We start from the raw sequence: 15,625 nt of genomic DNA on the forward strand, positions 1-15,625 counted from the left end.
TTTATCCTAATGCATACTTAATTGGCCCGTCCCCGACTGCCCGTATAAAACAATTTAATTAGGGCGCTTTCTGCGAGAAAGGCCTCCGGCCGGGGCGCGCTGTCGTTAGCGCCAACACAGGCAGAAAATGTAGCACAAGTTTTTGGTTGAAAGAGCGCCTCGGCGCCCATTGAAGCGCGCTGATCCGCAAAGACAGAAAAGGACAAGGAGAATCGATTCGAAGCGACCCTCTCTGTCCCTTTCACACCATTCAGAAGCCCCATTCCTTCCCACACAAAGCCCCGCGCTTGGGAATTCTCAGGGGGAAGGGGGACTCCAGCCCCACAAGCCCAGGGCGCTTGTAAGAAATCCGGGGTATTGCGCTCACAGCTGTGGGGTGCCCCCAGCACGGGGATTTGGGGGGCACCCCCTTTGGATCGTGCACCAGGGTGCGGGGATCACCACCCCCCTCCTCCTTCTCCTCCTCCTCCTCCTGCCTGGGCCTTCTGGCCAGACCCGCCTTTAGGGTTAGTGCAGCCCTCACCTTTGACCCCCAGTGGCTATCCCTCAGGCCTAAGTGCAAACCAAACAGACCCCCCCCCCCCCAAATATTCCTCAGCCGCCAAACCCGGGAGACCAGGTCTGCTGGCCCGCCCAGGTCCGGTAAGCCTCCTCCGCCCTCAACTTTATTCTGTTTGCAAGGACCGCGGAGGAGCGAGCTGTCAGGGCCGCTGTGGCCAGTTGTCCTCCATTACGGGCCTGGATGCAAGGCCAGTGGGTCCGCCAGACGCCTGGGCCGGAGCAGCCGGCCATCCATCAGACATGGTGGAGAGGGGAGGAGGGAGAGGCAGAGGGGAGGGGAGGAGAGGGGATGGGCTGTGGGATCACCTTCACCTGCCCCAGCCCAGCCCCCCTGTTCAGCCCTCCCTCGACCTCGTGCTGGGGTTAAAGGGGGCAGGGGCGAGAGGAGGGGGGGCCCCCATGACACAAGTGGCCTCTTTTTGGGAGAGAATCAGTTCACCAGCTCCCCAGAGACCTCCCCATCCATCCATCCATCCACCCATCCACCCATCCACCCATCCATCCATCCACCCATCCACCCGGTGCAACGGATGAGCTGAAACCACAAGGCAAAAACGTGCGCAGCCCGTATTTATGGTATTAATGACTAGTTAAAAACAGATTTACACTTCTTATGATCAATATTCAGAGTTCTTTCCCTCAAAGCATATAATTACAGAGTCTTGGGGGGTTCTCACCATTGTTGTTTTTTTTTTTTTTTTGGAGGTGGCAAACCCATTTGTAATTTTCATTAGGCAGTAAACATGTAATTAACACGCGGCACTGTGTTTAACTTAATTCCTCTTTAAGACGGAGGACAAGAACCAGCCGAGAAGCCCGCGCCCCATTTGTCAAGCCTGACATACGTCTTCGAGGACCGTTCCCTAAAAATAAAAGACCCGCGTCCCCCATTATTCCTCTCTTAAAACAAAACACCAAAATCCATCAGTTCAAACTGTATTAAACGCGCACGCCGCGCCAATACGGTACTGTCTGTGTGCCTGCTTGCTTTATTCCTTCTGGGGAGGGGGGGGGGCCTGAAGGGGGTGAATCCAGCATTCATTACCCCCATGACAAGACATGGGGAACCCCTCCCCCCCAAGGAACAGGTCTCCTCTTTGAGAAAGTTCTAGAATGGGGACTGGGAATGGGGGGGGGGGGCAAGGAGCTGCAGGGGAGAGGGGAAAATCACTGGGGAGTGAGAAGTAGCAAAAAACGAGGGGTCCCTCCAGATTCCTCCGAAAAAAATATCGCCTTCCTATTTCAAGCCCCTTCTCTGACTCAGGTGGCAGCTTGCCTCCCCCCCCCCTCCCACCTCCATCGTCTCCCCTCTGAACCCCAAAACGGGGTCCTGGCTGCTGCGCCGCTCGCCCTGCCTCCCTGGAGCCGCTGGCGCTTCTCAGCCGCCTCCGACTCCTCTCTCATTAAGTTGGGGGATTTTTTTTCTTCTTCTTCTCCCAATTGGACGGGGGTTTTGAAAGTCTCGTCTTTCCAGCCCCAAACAAGGTGTAACGCGCACTCTTCCTTCTAAGGAATGAGATGAGAGACAAGGATCACTCCAGACACCTACCTAGGGTTTGGGGCTGGTGTGTGTGCGCGTGTTTTTTTTTTTTTCCCTCTCTCTCTCTCTCTTTTTTTTTTCTTAAAGGCGAGGCTCGCATTCCTCAGCAGCTATGCACCAGCTCCAGGAAGGCTGCTGCCTCTAAAGTTAGCGGCGCAGGGCGCTCCGAGGGCTGAGCCGCTTGCCCCCGGGGTAGACCAGCGCTCCGGCCGCCACCGCCACCGCCTGTCCTCCCTCCACTTCCCCGCGGGCGAGCCAGCGAGCAAGCCAGCGATCAGCGATCGCCCACTTTTTCTCCTTTTTTTTTTTTTTATCAGTTTGCACAATCGCTTAGATAAACACCGAGGAAGAGAGTCTCTCTCTCTCTCTCTTTTTTTTTAATTATCCCAAGACACATCATTTCAGGGGTCCAACAAAGCGCGCGTTCCGCCCGCCAAACTCAAAGGAGAGACAGTCCCTGCAGTTGGTAAGAGGAAGATGCAAGCCATTTGGGATCTTGAACAAGGCAAATATGGTTTTGGTATGTTGGCTTCCAGCATTTTTTTTTCCTCCCCTCTCTCTGTCTCTCTCCGCTTTCTCACTTTCCTCCTCGCGCCGCGTGGGGTTGGGGATGACTCTGGGAATTTTTTTCCCAATAATAATTAATAATAATAATAATAGCCGTCTTGCTGATGTGTATGAAATGCCTCGGGTTGCGGTCTATGGGGTTTGGGAGAAAGGGGGGGGGGGAACAGTCGATTCATTGCATTGCCATATTTTATTACATGTGTGTGGTGGAGGGGGGGCGAGGGGGGTAAAATACGATCACGGAGGTGCCAGAATGTGGTCAAACCGGAGGGGGACAGACCGAGGGGCCGCCCCTCGCCCCTCCTGCCTGCCTGCCAGCTCCAGCCCATCGCCTCCCGGAGAGCCAGCCGGCCTGGGAGCCGCTGCCCCGGTCTGCGGGCGGAGGAGCCGCTAGGCTCGCGGATTTCCCGGGCGATCGGCCGCCGAGCCGAGTCTTTGCAACCTTGTGCAAGTGACAGGAGGGAGGGAGGCAGGCAGGAGAGCCCGGGCCGGGCTCTGGGGAGCCAGCGCCGGGCCGGGCCGGGCCAGGGGGACGATCGCGACCAAGCGGGGTACTCACCGTCCGGCGGGCTAGCGCCGCGGGGCTGCAGGCAGATCGCGTACCTTTTGGCTGTCTGTTGCCACCGTGGCGGGCTGCTGGCTTAAGGAAGCCATCCTGGGCCGTGTCCAGCATGTCCCAGGCACAGGTCCTCATTTAAAAAAAAAAAAAAGCCAGCGAGAGAGAGAGATCCACGACAGAGACAGAGAAAGAAAAAAAAGAGAGAGGAGGGGGTGAGCGGGACGCACAGAAACCCAGATCAGAGGTGGGAGGGAGAGGGAAAAATTAAAAAAAAAATCATCACCTCGCCACCAGTGACACGGAGGCGCAAGAGGTGGCGACAGGAGGGTCCGGGCCCAGCCAGCCGGAACCCATTCATTTGAAATCCCGGGGCGCGAGCGCTCCCCATTCAAACGCCCCGAAGTTTCATCTCAGGACGCGAGCCTCCAGCCGTTTTCCCTTTAAGACCCCCTTTTCTCTCAAAGTTGGGTTTCCGCAGGCAGCGAGGACTCTTACACTAGGGGGCAGACGGATACTGCACTTGCTCCGATCTCTCTCCAGCGGATTTTTTTTTTCTTCTTCTTCTTCTTCTTCCTTCCCCTCCCGGCATATGCTCTGATTTAGCACTGTAAATTTTTCAGGGGACCTCACTCTGACAGCCCCTGGTGATATTCAAAGTACCACAAGCCAGCGGTTTAGAAATTGCATTGACTTGGGAGTGGAGAGGCACACAATGGCAGCGCCCCCGTCTTGCATTCAGGGAGCTGGAGAGGAAAAAGCACACAGCGGGGAGATGGAGGGATAGGAGGGATTCCGTGCATCCTGGCGGACAGGGCGAGCTGGGAGTGCAACTCAGCGTTTGGCTGGGGTCTGCGCGGCCCGTGGCCACTGAGTCTCCCGAGGATCCTAACGGTCAGGCTGTGTCTCTGTAAGGCAACCCCAGTCCCGCGTGGGTCCCCCGTGCTGGCCTTTGGCTTCCCAGAGTTAAGACAAGTGTCTTTCCAACTTTCCCCCCACCCCAAAGGAACTGCTTGCCGTTTATCTCATTAAAATAAATTTACATCTGCAATAAAAGGCTGGGCTGGATTTATTTTTTTTCTTCTTCAAACCGGTCTCAATGTATTGGTGTTTATCGGTCAGTCTCAGAGCTGTTGTGTTTCAGAGAATTAAGCATCGCTAAGTAAGACATTTTTAATTATTTCTCTCTTGTTTTTCTTCTCAGTCTGCAGTCCTTCCTTACAGTAGAATTAACTGCAATTAATACTTTTTTTTTTTTTTTTTGCTTGTTATTGGCCCCTGCCTAAGGGTGAATGGGTCCCAAAATACAGAGTCAAAACACTTCTGACTTTCTGGAAGCCCTGAGCCTAGCAGGCTCCGGGGTCTGGTTCTCTTGGGGACGGCTGGTAAAATTCTCCATTTTAAATCTGAGGACATCAAACTGGAGTTCCAACCCCCCCAGTTTCCTCAAACTGGTCTGGGGGAGACCTGCCTGTTTGTAGAAGGCGGCTCAGAGGCGAGCTTAAGATTCCCCGGCATCAATTATTCTCTCATCCATTACCCCGAGATGGGAATGGCCCAGAGGGTCCCTCCTCACTCCCATTCCCACCACAACTCGAAGGAGTTCTGATCTTCTGACATTGGCAACATCAGGCGATTTCTCCAATCCCAGAGGCTGAAGGTGGGGGAGATACTTTTCTGGAATAATTTCTTTTCCATGCTTCCTGTTCCCCTCAGGAGAAAGTTACATTGTGCCTATAATCAGCCTAAAATTCCCAGCCTGCCTTAGGTCTGTCAACCTCCTTACACACCAGGCTTAAGGCAGGTCCCTGTCCACCCTCGGTTTGTGTTTTTCTTGTGTGTTTTTGGTTTTTTGGTTTTTTTTTACAACTTTCAAATAATCCCAGCACCTGCATCAAACATGGAGAATTCTCCCCCCCCCCCACCTTCCAGAACATTCACTGTTTCCTGAACTATGTGGTTTCAGCGGAGGAAGGGCGAGAGCTCAGAAGGTTTCAGAAATGAAGCGGAAAGATGATTTTTTTTCTCTCTCTCTCCCCTTAAAATTAGCCCTTGTCTGCCTACATCTCCACCTTATCTTCTGCCTGTGGGTGTAGAGAGCATGGAATGCAACATGCAACATGCAACCTGCACATGTCAGTTTCATGCGTGGCGAATTTCTCTAAACCATTCTCCATCCTTTAGATTTGATTTGATTTATTTTTTGAATGATCAAGGATACTTTCTCTCGGTTGCCCCTGACTATTTCTGTGTCCACGTTTCCTGCAGCTCAGCGTGTTGTATGTGAAACATCTTAATTGTTCAGAGACCTGGCTGGCTGACCAACATACAGGGTTTTTTCCTGGTGCCAAGTGTGTGTGCCGGAGTCACAGTTTTCTTTCATAAATATGGAGCTAACTTCTCCTGATCACACAGAGAGGTGTGTGGGATTAGTGTGAGATCTCGGAGCTGGATTGGGGGGAATTTCTAGATGTTTGATGTGTATAACCCAGCGCCCAGTAATTCAGAGGCACAGCGCGTGGAACAGAATGGCCGGGGCCATGGAGATGGCCTCATTGGATTTCCTGGGGTAGACGATGGCCCTGTGTGTGGCTCCTGTGAGTGTGCTGGTCTGGTCCCCAGTTTGGGGCCGACCCCCTAGATGTGTTTTAATGGCGATGTGAACGCTTTTAAAAGGAAACTCAAGGAACAATGAAGTCCGCACTCAACTGTGGACCTGGAAGTGCAGTGGCTGAAGTCTTTGTCTGTGAACATTGACAAATGTGCGTCTCATCCGTGTAACTTCCATGTGTGTGCGGAGGGTACACACGGGCGAGGCTGGAGGCGGCCTCAGCTCGCCCATCAGCGGGCAAACACCAGCCTTACCCCCTCTCGCCCTGCCTGGGCGCCGGGCAGGAGGCTGGCTGGCGATTTTAGCCCAAACCAAGGCGACAGGATAAAGTTGAGGGGAAATTTATTTTAATTGCGTCATGACAACGAGATGAAGTCTGTGTCTGCTTCTCAGCATCCGAGATGCTTTATTCGAGCAATTAAAATGTCAGGCCGCATACCTGTGAAATGTTAACCCTACAAGGAAAGAAAAGACAGACCCTAAAGAGCTTTAAAAAAAAAAAAAAAAAAAAAGCTCTTTAAAAAATAAAATAAAATAAAATAAGAAGCCACCCAACCAGCGAGTGATCGGAGTGCATTCAGAGAAGACTAAATGTTTCCTTTGGAAATCGCCCGCGAGCTGGGTCCGGGGCGCCTTCCCACCCCCACCCCCTGCCCCTCTGCGGAGACACGGGGGGCCGTGCTCTCTCTCCCGGGCATCGCGGGCACACGGATGCGCCGGGGGTCCCGCGTGGTGCGCGCGCGGCGCGCTCCGTGGCATCGCCAAGTTGCCAAGCGGCGCAGTCCCGGGTCCCCTCCGCAGCCGCCCGCGGAGCCTTTAAGAGGCGTTTTGTCTGCGCGCCGCGCTCCTCGCCGCGGAGCCGGGGCGGAGACCTCGGGTGCGGGGTGCGCGATGGATGCGGGGTGCCCCCATCCCCACGGCAGGCGGCGGCGGCGGCGGCGGGGACGCGATCGCCTCCACCCGATCCTCCGATCCCCCCCCCGCCCCACCCCGCTTTCTCCCCCCCCCCCCCCCCCCCCGCCACCGCGCGCCCCGAGCCGCGGCCCAGACCCGGCTCGCGCTAGGACCGCGCGGCGCCCGCGGCCGCCATGGCGGGGCCGCCGCGCTCGGGCCAATGACGGCGAGGGGGCGGCGCGCGCGCGCCGGGCCCAGGCCAACCCCGGCGGCTGCCTTATAAGGCGCGCCGTCGCCATGGCAACGTGCGCTAAGTTGCAGCAGTCGTGTCAAAGTTCACTATATAGAGGGCTCAGTGAGCTGATCGCGGCGCAGCCACTTCTGCCAGCCCCGGCGCCTATAAATCGCATTCCCTCCCGCGCCCCCCTTTTTAGCATATTTGATCACTTTGATTCTCTGTTCTTTTTCTCTCTCTCTCTCTCTCTCTCCGCGGCGCGCGTGTGTGCGTGCGCGCGTGTGTGTTTCCCTCTCCTCCGCCTGCCTCCTCCTCCTCCTTCTCTCCCCCGAGTTGCCTCCTTCTCCTCCGGGCGCCGCCGCCGCGCCGCCGCTGCTGGCTTCTCTCTCCCCTCTTTCATTCCGCCCTCTCCGTCTCTCTCCCGCCCCGCGCCGCGCGCCGCGCAGGATGTGCTTCTAGGTGGTGATCGGCCCTCCTCTCTCTCTTTTATCCTCTCTCCCCCGCCGCCCGGCGAGTTGACTCTTTCCCTATGTGTGTGAGGCGGCGGCGGCAGCAGCGGCTCCAGCAGCGGCGGCTCCGGCGGCGGCAGCAGCGGCTCCAGCAGCAGCGGCTCCAGCAGCAGCGGCGGCGGCGGCGCTAGACGCGGCGGCTCCGGGCCCGACCCCGCGGCGACTCCGGCGGCGGCCCGGGCGGCCCGCGGGGACCGGCGATCGGCGATCGGCGATCGGCCTCCATCCGGAGCAGCCGGGCGGCCCAGCGCCGGGACGACGCCGCGCAGCGCCGGACGCGGACCACTTTGATGCTGATTCCCGCGGACCCGGGCAGCGCTCCGGCCACTCCGCGGGCCGCCGGCCTCCGCCCCGGCCTGCCCGGCTCCCCGGGCGCGCCCGCCGCCGGCGCCTCGGCTCCCGCGCTCCTCCCGCTCCCCATGGCTTTCCTGAATGGCTGACTGTGGGCTGCCCTGGACTTGGCCCCTCTCCTCCTCCTCCTCCTCTTCCTCCTCCGCGACCTCCGCCTCCAACTCCTAGGCGCACCGGCTCCGAGCGAGAGAGGGAGGAGAGAGCGAGAGCGAGCGAGCGAGCGAGATCTTTGGGGAGATTTTTTTTTCCTTTTTCTGCCTCCTACTTCGTGAAGCCAGACAATCGACTTGCAAGCAGCAGCTCTCCCTCCCCTCCCTCTCTCCGCGCTCCGCTCCCGCTCGCTCTCCCCGGCCCTTGCCCGCCCCTCCTGGAGGAGAGCCCCCCGCAAACCGACCGACCGACCGACCGACCGGCCGAGCCGCCCGCCGAGCCAGCGAGGGACGCGAACAAAACAAACACACCGCCGGGGCCGGACGAGGAGCCAGCGCCAAAACTTTGCAAAAGCAGAAACAAAACAAACAAACAAACAAAAAAAAAAAGGAGGAAAAAAAAAAGGCAACTAACAGACCTCCACTGGCCGATCCCCCTCCTCCTCCTCCTCCTCCTACTCCCCCAGCACAAAAGGCGGAGCACCCCGCGCCCCCGGGAGCCGCCCCCCGCCCGCAGCCAGGGGCGCAGGAAGCGCGGACGCGGCCCCCCCAGATATGGCAATGGTAGTCAGCACGTGGCGCGACCCCCAGGACGAGGTGCCCGGCTCGCAGGGCAGCCAGGCCTCGCAGGCGCCCCCGGTGCCCGGCGGCCCGCCGCCCGGCGCCCCGCACACGCCGCAGACGCCCGGCCAGGGGGGCCCGGCCAGCACCCCGGCGCAGACGGCGGGCGGCGGCCAGGGGGGCCCCGGCGGCGGCGGCGACAAGCAGCAGCAGCAGCAGCAGCAGCACATCGAGTGCGTGGTGTGCGGGGACAAGTCGAGCGGCAAGCACTACGGCCAGTTCACGTGCGAGGGCTGCAAGAGTTTCTTCAAGCGCAGCGTGCGGAGGAACCTGAGCTACACGTGCCGCGCCAACCGGAACTGTCCCATCGACCAGCACCACCGCAACCAGTGCCAGTACTGCCGCCTCAAAAAGTGCCTCAAAGTGGGCATGAGACGGGAAGGTACCGGCCTCTCATTCCTCTCCCCCTCCCCGCCGCCCCCGATCGCCCCCCGATCGCCCGGGGTTGGGGGCCTGGGGGTGCGTGCGTGCGGCTGGCTGGCTGGGTAAGGACGCCCGCCCGCCGGAGCCCCAGGCTCTGCTCGGCCATCGCGGCTCTGCTCCGAGCAAGTCGTGCACAGGAACCCTGACCCCCGGGCCCCCCAGATCCGCATGCTCTGGCCGGCCGGCTCCTCCTCGATCTCTCCTCCGGCCCCGTTTCGAGCGCCTTCCAGTCGCCTTCCTGCAGGCGGCTGCCTGTTGTTGTTTGCAAGCCGCCTTTCCTTCTCCCTCCGGCTCCTCTGACGCCCTCCCGGTCTCTCCTGCATGTTCCCCACACGTCCCTCCTCCCCAGCCCGCACCCTCCCCCCAAAAGCACCCCGACCTGAGGTCGTACTTTTGCACCGGAGGTTCAGATTACAAATGGCAATTTTCTGCACTCCGCCGCGTTCGCGCCGCCGCCCCGGCTGCGCTCATGTGACCGACCCTCCGTGGATTACCATTCTGCTTTAAAAAAAAAAAAAATCCCTCCGTTTTCCTTTTTTTTTTTTTCTCCTTTCGCTTTTGGAAAGGAGGGGAGCGCGCCCGGGAGGCCGGGCCGGGTGGGCGCGGGCCCCGGCGGCCGCTCGGCGCCAGGCGGGTCTTTGTGATCGAACGTTCGCGGCCAATGGCGCGGGCTCCGGGCCGGGCGAGCGGTGGCCGGGCTGTTCTTTGTGTTTCCGGAGCGCGATCCCCGCCCCCCCAACCCCCGTCCGGCGTCCGATCGCGGCCCCGGCCCGAGCCCGGCCGGCTCTCCCCGGCCTCCCGGGGCCTCCGCGGGCCGCGCCGGCCGCTGGCTGCCCGCCTCTCCCCGGCTTCCCCTCGCCGCCGCCGGCCGCCGCTCCCCGCTGCTCCCGGCACGCCGATCGGGCTGCCCGCGGAGCTCGGCTCCCGGCTCGGCTCTCCCCGGGAGGCCCCCTCCTGGCCGGGGCCGGGGCCGGAGCTGGAACCGGGGCTTTGGGGTTCGGGGGAGAGTCCTCCCGGGGCGGCCACGGGCCGTCCGGGGCGAAGCTTGCGTCTTTTTGCAAAAGCGTCCCTTTCCCTCCCCGCCTCGCCCCTCCCGCCGCCTCTCCTCCAATCAATAAGAAATATCAGCTGTTTGGCCATAAAGGAGAAAGATGCCCCCGGCATGTCCATCCCGCCCCCCGCGCCGGGACCCCGCGGCCAAGCGGCCACTTCGGGGGGCTGCGCGGCCCAGCGCCTAGCGGCCCCGCGGGCAAGCGGCCTGGGCGCGGATGGCGGAGGGGATCCGCGGGTCCGGGGAGGGGCAGGCCTGCGGGGCCTGGCTGCACCCCGCTTCGGGGTCCAGGGCATGGGCCGGGGCAGGCCCAAATAGGGGCGCCGGGGACCGAGGCCGGAGGCTCACCCCTGTATCTTCTCTCCCCCCCACAGCGGTGCAGAGGGGCCGGATGCCGCCCACCCAGCCGACCCACGGGCAGTTCGCGCTGACCAACGGGGACCCCCTCAACTGCCATTCGTACCTGTCCGGATATATCTCGCTGCTGCTGCGCGCCGAGCCCTACCCCACGTCGCGCTTCGGCAGCCAGTGCATGCAGCCCAACAACATCATGGGCATCGAGAACATTTGCGAACTGGCCGCGCGGATGCTCTTCAGCGCCGTGGAGTGGGCGCGGAACATCCCCTTCTTCCCTGACCTGCAGATCACCGACCAGGTGGCCCTGCTGCGCCTCACCTGGAGCGAGCTGTTCGTGCTGAACGCGGCGCAGTGCTCCATGCCGCTGCACGTCGCCCCGCTGCTGGCCGCCGCCGGCCTGCACGCCTCGCCCATGTCCGCCGACCGGGTGGTCGCCTTTATGGACCACATACGCATCTTCCAGGAGCAAGTGGAGAAGCTCAAGGCCCTGCACGTGGACTCCGCCGAGTACAGCTGCCTCAAGGCCATCGTCTTGTTCACCTCAGGTAGGGAGCACCCTCTGGAGGAGCCTCGCCTTCCCTCCAGGGAGGCCCCAGAGTGAGCCCAGCCCCCCAAAAGCCAGTTCTGTGGAGGGCTGAGAACTCGGAGCAGGCAGGAGGAGAGGAAGGCCGGGCTGCAGGCAGGATGCTGCAGACACACACGCTGCACTGGGCCAGGGGAGGCCCCCGGGGCCTGCTGCCCTTCTGCCCCCATGCCAGGCTGGGTTGTGCGCTCTGCCACCCTCCCCAAGCCCAGGCCCCGGGCCAGCTGAGCCTGTGGGGTCCTGTCAGTGCCCAGGGTTCCCCCTGGCACCCCAGTTTGGCCTCCGGGAGGTGCCCCAGGGCACGGGGGCAGGCCTGGAGCGAAAGTTTGCCTGTTAACTCAGAGTGGGAGCTCCTGGCAGACCCAACTCGAGGGCACCAATTTCGAGGCTGGGATTCTTTCTAAGACAATGCAGGCGGCCAGGGGAGGGGAGCGGGCCCGCCAGGCAGGGCCAGAGGGAGAGGAGTCACTCTTCAGAGTGTCTGCCTGGGCTGGGGAGCAGGCCTCTGCCCCCCACCCCACCCCTCCTGGCCAGGCAAACACTTGAGGCGATTCTCAAACAACTCCAAGTGGCTGCCAGCTCGGGCTGCTTGTGAATGTTGCTGGCGGTATAAAACCATCAGCGGCTGCATGATGAAATCTAATTAGCTCGCATGTAGTTTAACCTGTGTGAGTAATAGATCTCATATTAATTAACTCTCCAGGCCAAATGATTTTTGCAAGTGTCTGCCTCCCCGCTTTGGCCCACACCTGAGCCTCCTGCCCCCCCCCGCCCCCCACCTTCTCATGCTGAGTTGTCAGCTGATCCCCTTTGTCAAGGCCGAGGTGGGGGGGAAGAGGTGCCCAGTTCAGCACACCCACCCCTGGGGCGCGGGTTTGGGGCTGGGAACCCAGTCTCCCCCTGTGTGCTCAGCTCCAGGAGACAGCGTGGTGGTTAGGGAGGTGGACAAAAAGGTCCCGTTCTACCTCATTCTGGGATTGAGAACTGGGACCCCGTCTGGTACAGGTCCTGAGCCTTGTCTGTATGGCTGCTTTTGCCCCCAAACCCCCTCCCAACCGCCCCAAACTGCCCTCCAAAGTCCGTAGGTGATCAGTTAAAGGGCAGTGAATGGCCAGGAATGGCCATGTCAGCGTCTTGGACCTGAATTCTGTTCCCTTGGGGGACCTGTCAGAACTGGACCGCTTGCCTGGTGCAGACCTGCCATCAGGATGGCCCCTCACCCCCTCCCCAAACCTCCATCCGCCCGGCCCCCACCCCACACCCAACCCCCTCCCCGGACCAGGGGTGGCTGCAAATTTCTGGCTATCATTGTTAGTCTTCGGAGGGAAGGAATGCCTGATCCTGCCCTAAGAGTTTAATTTATTGCTATTTGCAAAGCGCACAGGCCTGTGTGGGGAATGCAAATCACCCCCCAGGAGACAGAGTGGTCCCCGTTATCTGGGGAGCACAGGTGCGGATGCTCGGGGAGGAGTCTCAGGCAAGTGGATCCCCTCGTTCCTGTCCCCAGGCACAGAGCGGGGCGCAGGCAGGCAGGGTCCCCGAGACTCTCAGGGCTGGAGGAGACGGGTCTGCAGGCCCCGCTTTAAGATGCACAATGTGTGTGTGTCGGCCCAGTCTTGTCTGGGGGGGCCCCTGAGGTCAGGTCACAACCTGCGCTGCTTCCATGGAGCAGCCTCTCATCTCAGAGGCACTTATTGCATTTTCCTGCGTTTCCGAAAAAGAAAAGTGTTTTCCTGGAGATAACGGGGAAGGGTGTGGGGGGGCTTTCTCTCAGGATGGGGCCTGAGTTTTGTGGGGGTTTTTTTTTCATATAAAATAAATAAATAAATAAAGGGGGTGAGAGAAAGGGGGAGCGAGGAGAAAGAGGGGGAGAGAGAAACAGCTCAAATGAACAGAGCGATCAGAGTCTGCATGGCTGCCCCTCAATGGGCTAAACTGACAAGATCAGTTTTAAAGGGGCCACTTAAATCAGTTTCAAAGAGAGGAGAAAAATGAGTCGCCCTCTTTGGGGACAATCTGAGACTGGGTCCTGGAAGCCATTCGTCCCAGCCCGGCCGGGCCCAGGCCGCAGCCCCCCTCCCCACCCCGCCCCCCACTCTATAATTATAAGCCTAACTATTATTTACAGAGGACGAGGGGAGGGGCGTTTGGCACTTTTGATTTCTTCTGTTTGTCTTTCTGTTTACCGACTTGAGCCAGATTTCACCCTGGGCCTCTCAGTGACCGAGCCTGGGCTATGGCTGGGACGGGGGGCAGCCTGCAGAGCGAGGGAGCTGGGATTTATTCCTTATGCAGACACCCCAAGACCATCTCAGGCTGCCCCCCTCACCCTCAGCCCCCCCTACCCCCCAAGTTTCTAGTCCTGGGCATTCCTTGATTTGACGGAGCCATGCATACACAGCTCATGTGACCTCATTGCAAACCTCTTAGAATCTGATGGCTGAATTCTTTATTGCCTTCTTCTTTCTTTTTCTTTTTTTTTCTTTTTCCTTCTTTTTAAATTTCCTCCCAGATGCCTGCGGCCTGTCGGACGTGGCCCACGTGGAGAGCCTGCAGGAGAAGTCCCAGTGTGCTCTCGAGGAATATGTCCGCAGCCAGTACCCCAACCAGCCCACACGCTTCGGCAAGCTCCTCCTGCGCCTCCCCTCCCTCCGCACCGTCTCGTCCTCAGTCATAGAGCAATTGTTTTTCGTCCGTTTGGTAGGTAAAACGCCCATCGAAACGCTCATCCGGGATATGTTACTGTCCGGCAGCAGTTTTAACTGGCCCTATATGGCGATCCAATAAGAAAGAGAAAACAAAAAAAAAATCAAATCAAATCAAAATGAGAAGGGGGAGTGAATCAGAGAAAGCCAAGACTGGTGTGTTTGCTTAATTCCTTCTGTTGAGAAAGGATATAAAAAAGGATGTTACACGTTTGCTAAAAAATAAAGAAGAGAGGGGAAGAACTTTAATGGACTGTGAATTTCCAAAAAAACAAAAAAAATTAAGAGACTGTCAAGTGAACTTTTACAGAATGCATTAAAAAAAAAAAAAACTCCTGTGTCAGAACAGCTCGCTACTTACCTTTTTTTTTTTTGTATAAAAAGGAAATTAGCCTTTTTCTTTTTTTTTTTGGTAAATTTTGGAAAACTGTTGCTAAAAGTGCATTTGAGGAGATTGGGAGAAAAATTAGCAGAATGGAGAAAGTAAGTGTGGTTTTTTTTCTTTCCAAATTTATTCATTGTCCTGTGTCTGTACCTCTAGCTGTTTTTTTGTTTTTTGTTTTTTGTTTTTGTTTTGTATTTTCCTGGTTCTAAACCAGCTTATTCTGTGGTTCTATGATAAGTTTTGATATAATCTTGGCTTCTTAAAAAAAAAAAACCTGTGTATCCTTACACTATATGTTCTGCAAGAATTAAAACTGAGTCCATGAGAATAACATAGGAAGGAAGACATAAAACTTTCTAAAAGGAAATCGAGAGATGGTGGGAACGCACTTAGAGATGGTGGCCAAAAATTTTTAAGTGAACTCGAGCTAATTTGAGATCTGCAGGAACCACATCCAACATCTAACTCCCCCTCCCTGCCCCCCCCAAAAGAGACACCAAGACGAACCTAGCTTTTTAAAAAAATATTTTAAGAAAGAGAATGAACTGTGGAATTTATTGGCAGCCCAGGAGTGTGTCTGAGACACACACACGCGCTGAGGTTTTGAATAAAAAAAAGTGAACTTTTTTGTAATTTGAATTGGGGTCCAGCTTAGTTCTTGGATTGTTATGAATACCCTCTATTTGTTTGTATATTTGCAAACCCTTTGTATTATAACTGTTGATATTCCCTTTTTAAAGAAACAAAACAAAAAAAGTTACCCATTGAAATCAGCATGACAAAATAACACTGTTGGCACTTATAGATAATGTGATTGATTCAGTATCTTAGAGTTTACAGTTTGTGTTTTAAAAAAAAAACTGAAGGTTTTTTTTTTTTTAAAGTGCAACATTTCTGTATACTGTAAAAGTTATAATAACTGAACTGTTTGGTCGAGTCTTTGTGTGTTATATTCCAAGGAAAAATTTGAAAGTATTCAGAAATTAAAATATTATTTGATATCTGGAATCTTGGTCGGCTGTCCCCGCTCACTGACTTGCCACCGACAAGAGCTGTGTCTATTCTGTGTATCCCGCTTAAGTGCCTGCTTAGGAGAAGGGAAGGTGTGGTGCAAAGTACTGGAGATTCGGAGATCGCTCTTTTATGATCAGGGATTAAAAAAAAAGAGAGTGTGTTGTACATTCCTGACAGTCAGGCGGGAGTCTGTGTGCATGGCGCTTTTCCTGAAGTAGGTGTGATTTTATATATATATATATATATATATATATATATATATATATATATATATATATATTCATTCCGTGGTTCTTATCTAGCGTGATGGCTGAGAGGATTGCCAGTGCAGGGGGGTGGCGTGCAGGGCTGAGGGTCTGCTTCTAGCCACCTGCGTTCTGAACGTGAAATCACAGGGACTTCCATGGGTCTTGGGACCCTTGATCCTGATGAGCCAAATTAAAGGAGAGAGAGAGAGAGAGAGAGAGAGAGAGAGAGAGAGAGAGAGAGAGAGGAGGAAGGAAACTTGACAGG

General features: G+C 57.0%; 1 protein-coding gene and 1 long non-coding RNA gene across 3 annotated transcripts; one reads left to right on the forward strand and one right to left on the reverse strand.

Annotated features, from left to right (window-relative positions):
• Positions 1-1,997: 1,997 nt before the first annotated feature.
• On the reverse strand, positions 1,998-6,342 carry LOC123651270. The gene is made up of 2 exons (XR_006739864.1): positions 3,511-6,342; positions 1,998-3,357 (listed from the first exon to the last, which is right to left on the reverse strand). It is a non-coding gene; the product is annotated as an uncharacterized LOC123651270 (long non-coding RNA).
• NR2F2 (nuclear receptor subfamily 2 group F member 2) lies at positions 2,462-15,103 on the forward strand. Of its 2 annotated transcripts, none has more exons than XM_036411832.2 (3): positions 2,462-2,621; positions 10,443-10,970; positions 13,521-15,103. In XM_036411832.2, exons 1-3 carry the CDS (start codon positions 2,579-2,581, stop codon positions 13,793-13,795), a joined length of 846 nt encoding a protein of 281 aa, XP_036267725.1. In that variant the 5' UTR covers positions 2,462-2,578; the 3' UTR covers positions 13,796-15,103. The 2 variants fall into 2 exon arrangements, with proteins under 2 accessions (XP_036267725.1, XP_036267724.1); XM_036411831.2 differs by lacking the exon at positions 2,462-2,621 and adding an exon at positions 7,309-8,976.
• The last annotated feature ends 522 nt before the right edge of the window (positions 15,104-15,625 follow it).

Source organism: Pipistrellus kuhlii, unplaced genomic scaffold, assembly GCF_014108245.1.
Source record: "Pipistrellus kuhlii isolate mPipKuh1 unplaced genomic scaffold, mPipKuh1.p scaffold_m20_p_42, whole genome shotgun sequence".
Classification (NCBI taxonomy): Eukaryota; Metazoa; Chordata; class Mammalia; order Chiroptera; family Vespertilionidae; genus Pipistrellus; species Pipistrellus kuhlii.

Coding starts and splice junctions, on each gene's coding strand:
- NR2F2 (XM_036411831.2), top strand. CDS start 8,529: ATGGCAATGGTAGTCAGCACGTGGCGCGACCCCCAGGACGAGGTGCCC. Junction 8,977..10,442: donor AGTGGGCATGAGACGGGAAG/GTACCGGCCTCT, acceptor TCCCCCCCACAG/CGGTGCAGAGGGGCCGGATG. Junction 10,971..13,520: donor CATCGTCTTGTTCACCTCAG/GTAGGGAGCACC, acceptor ATTTCCTCCCAG/ATGCCTGCGGCCTGTCGGAC.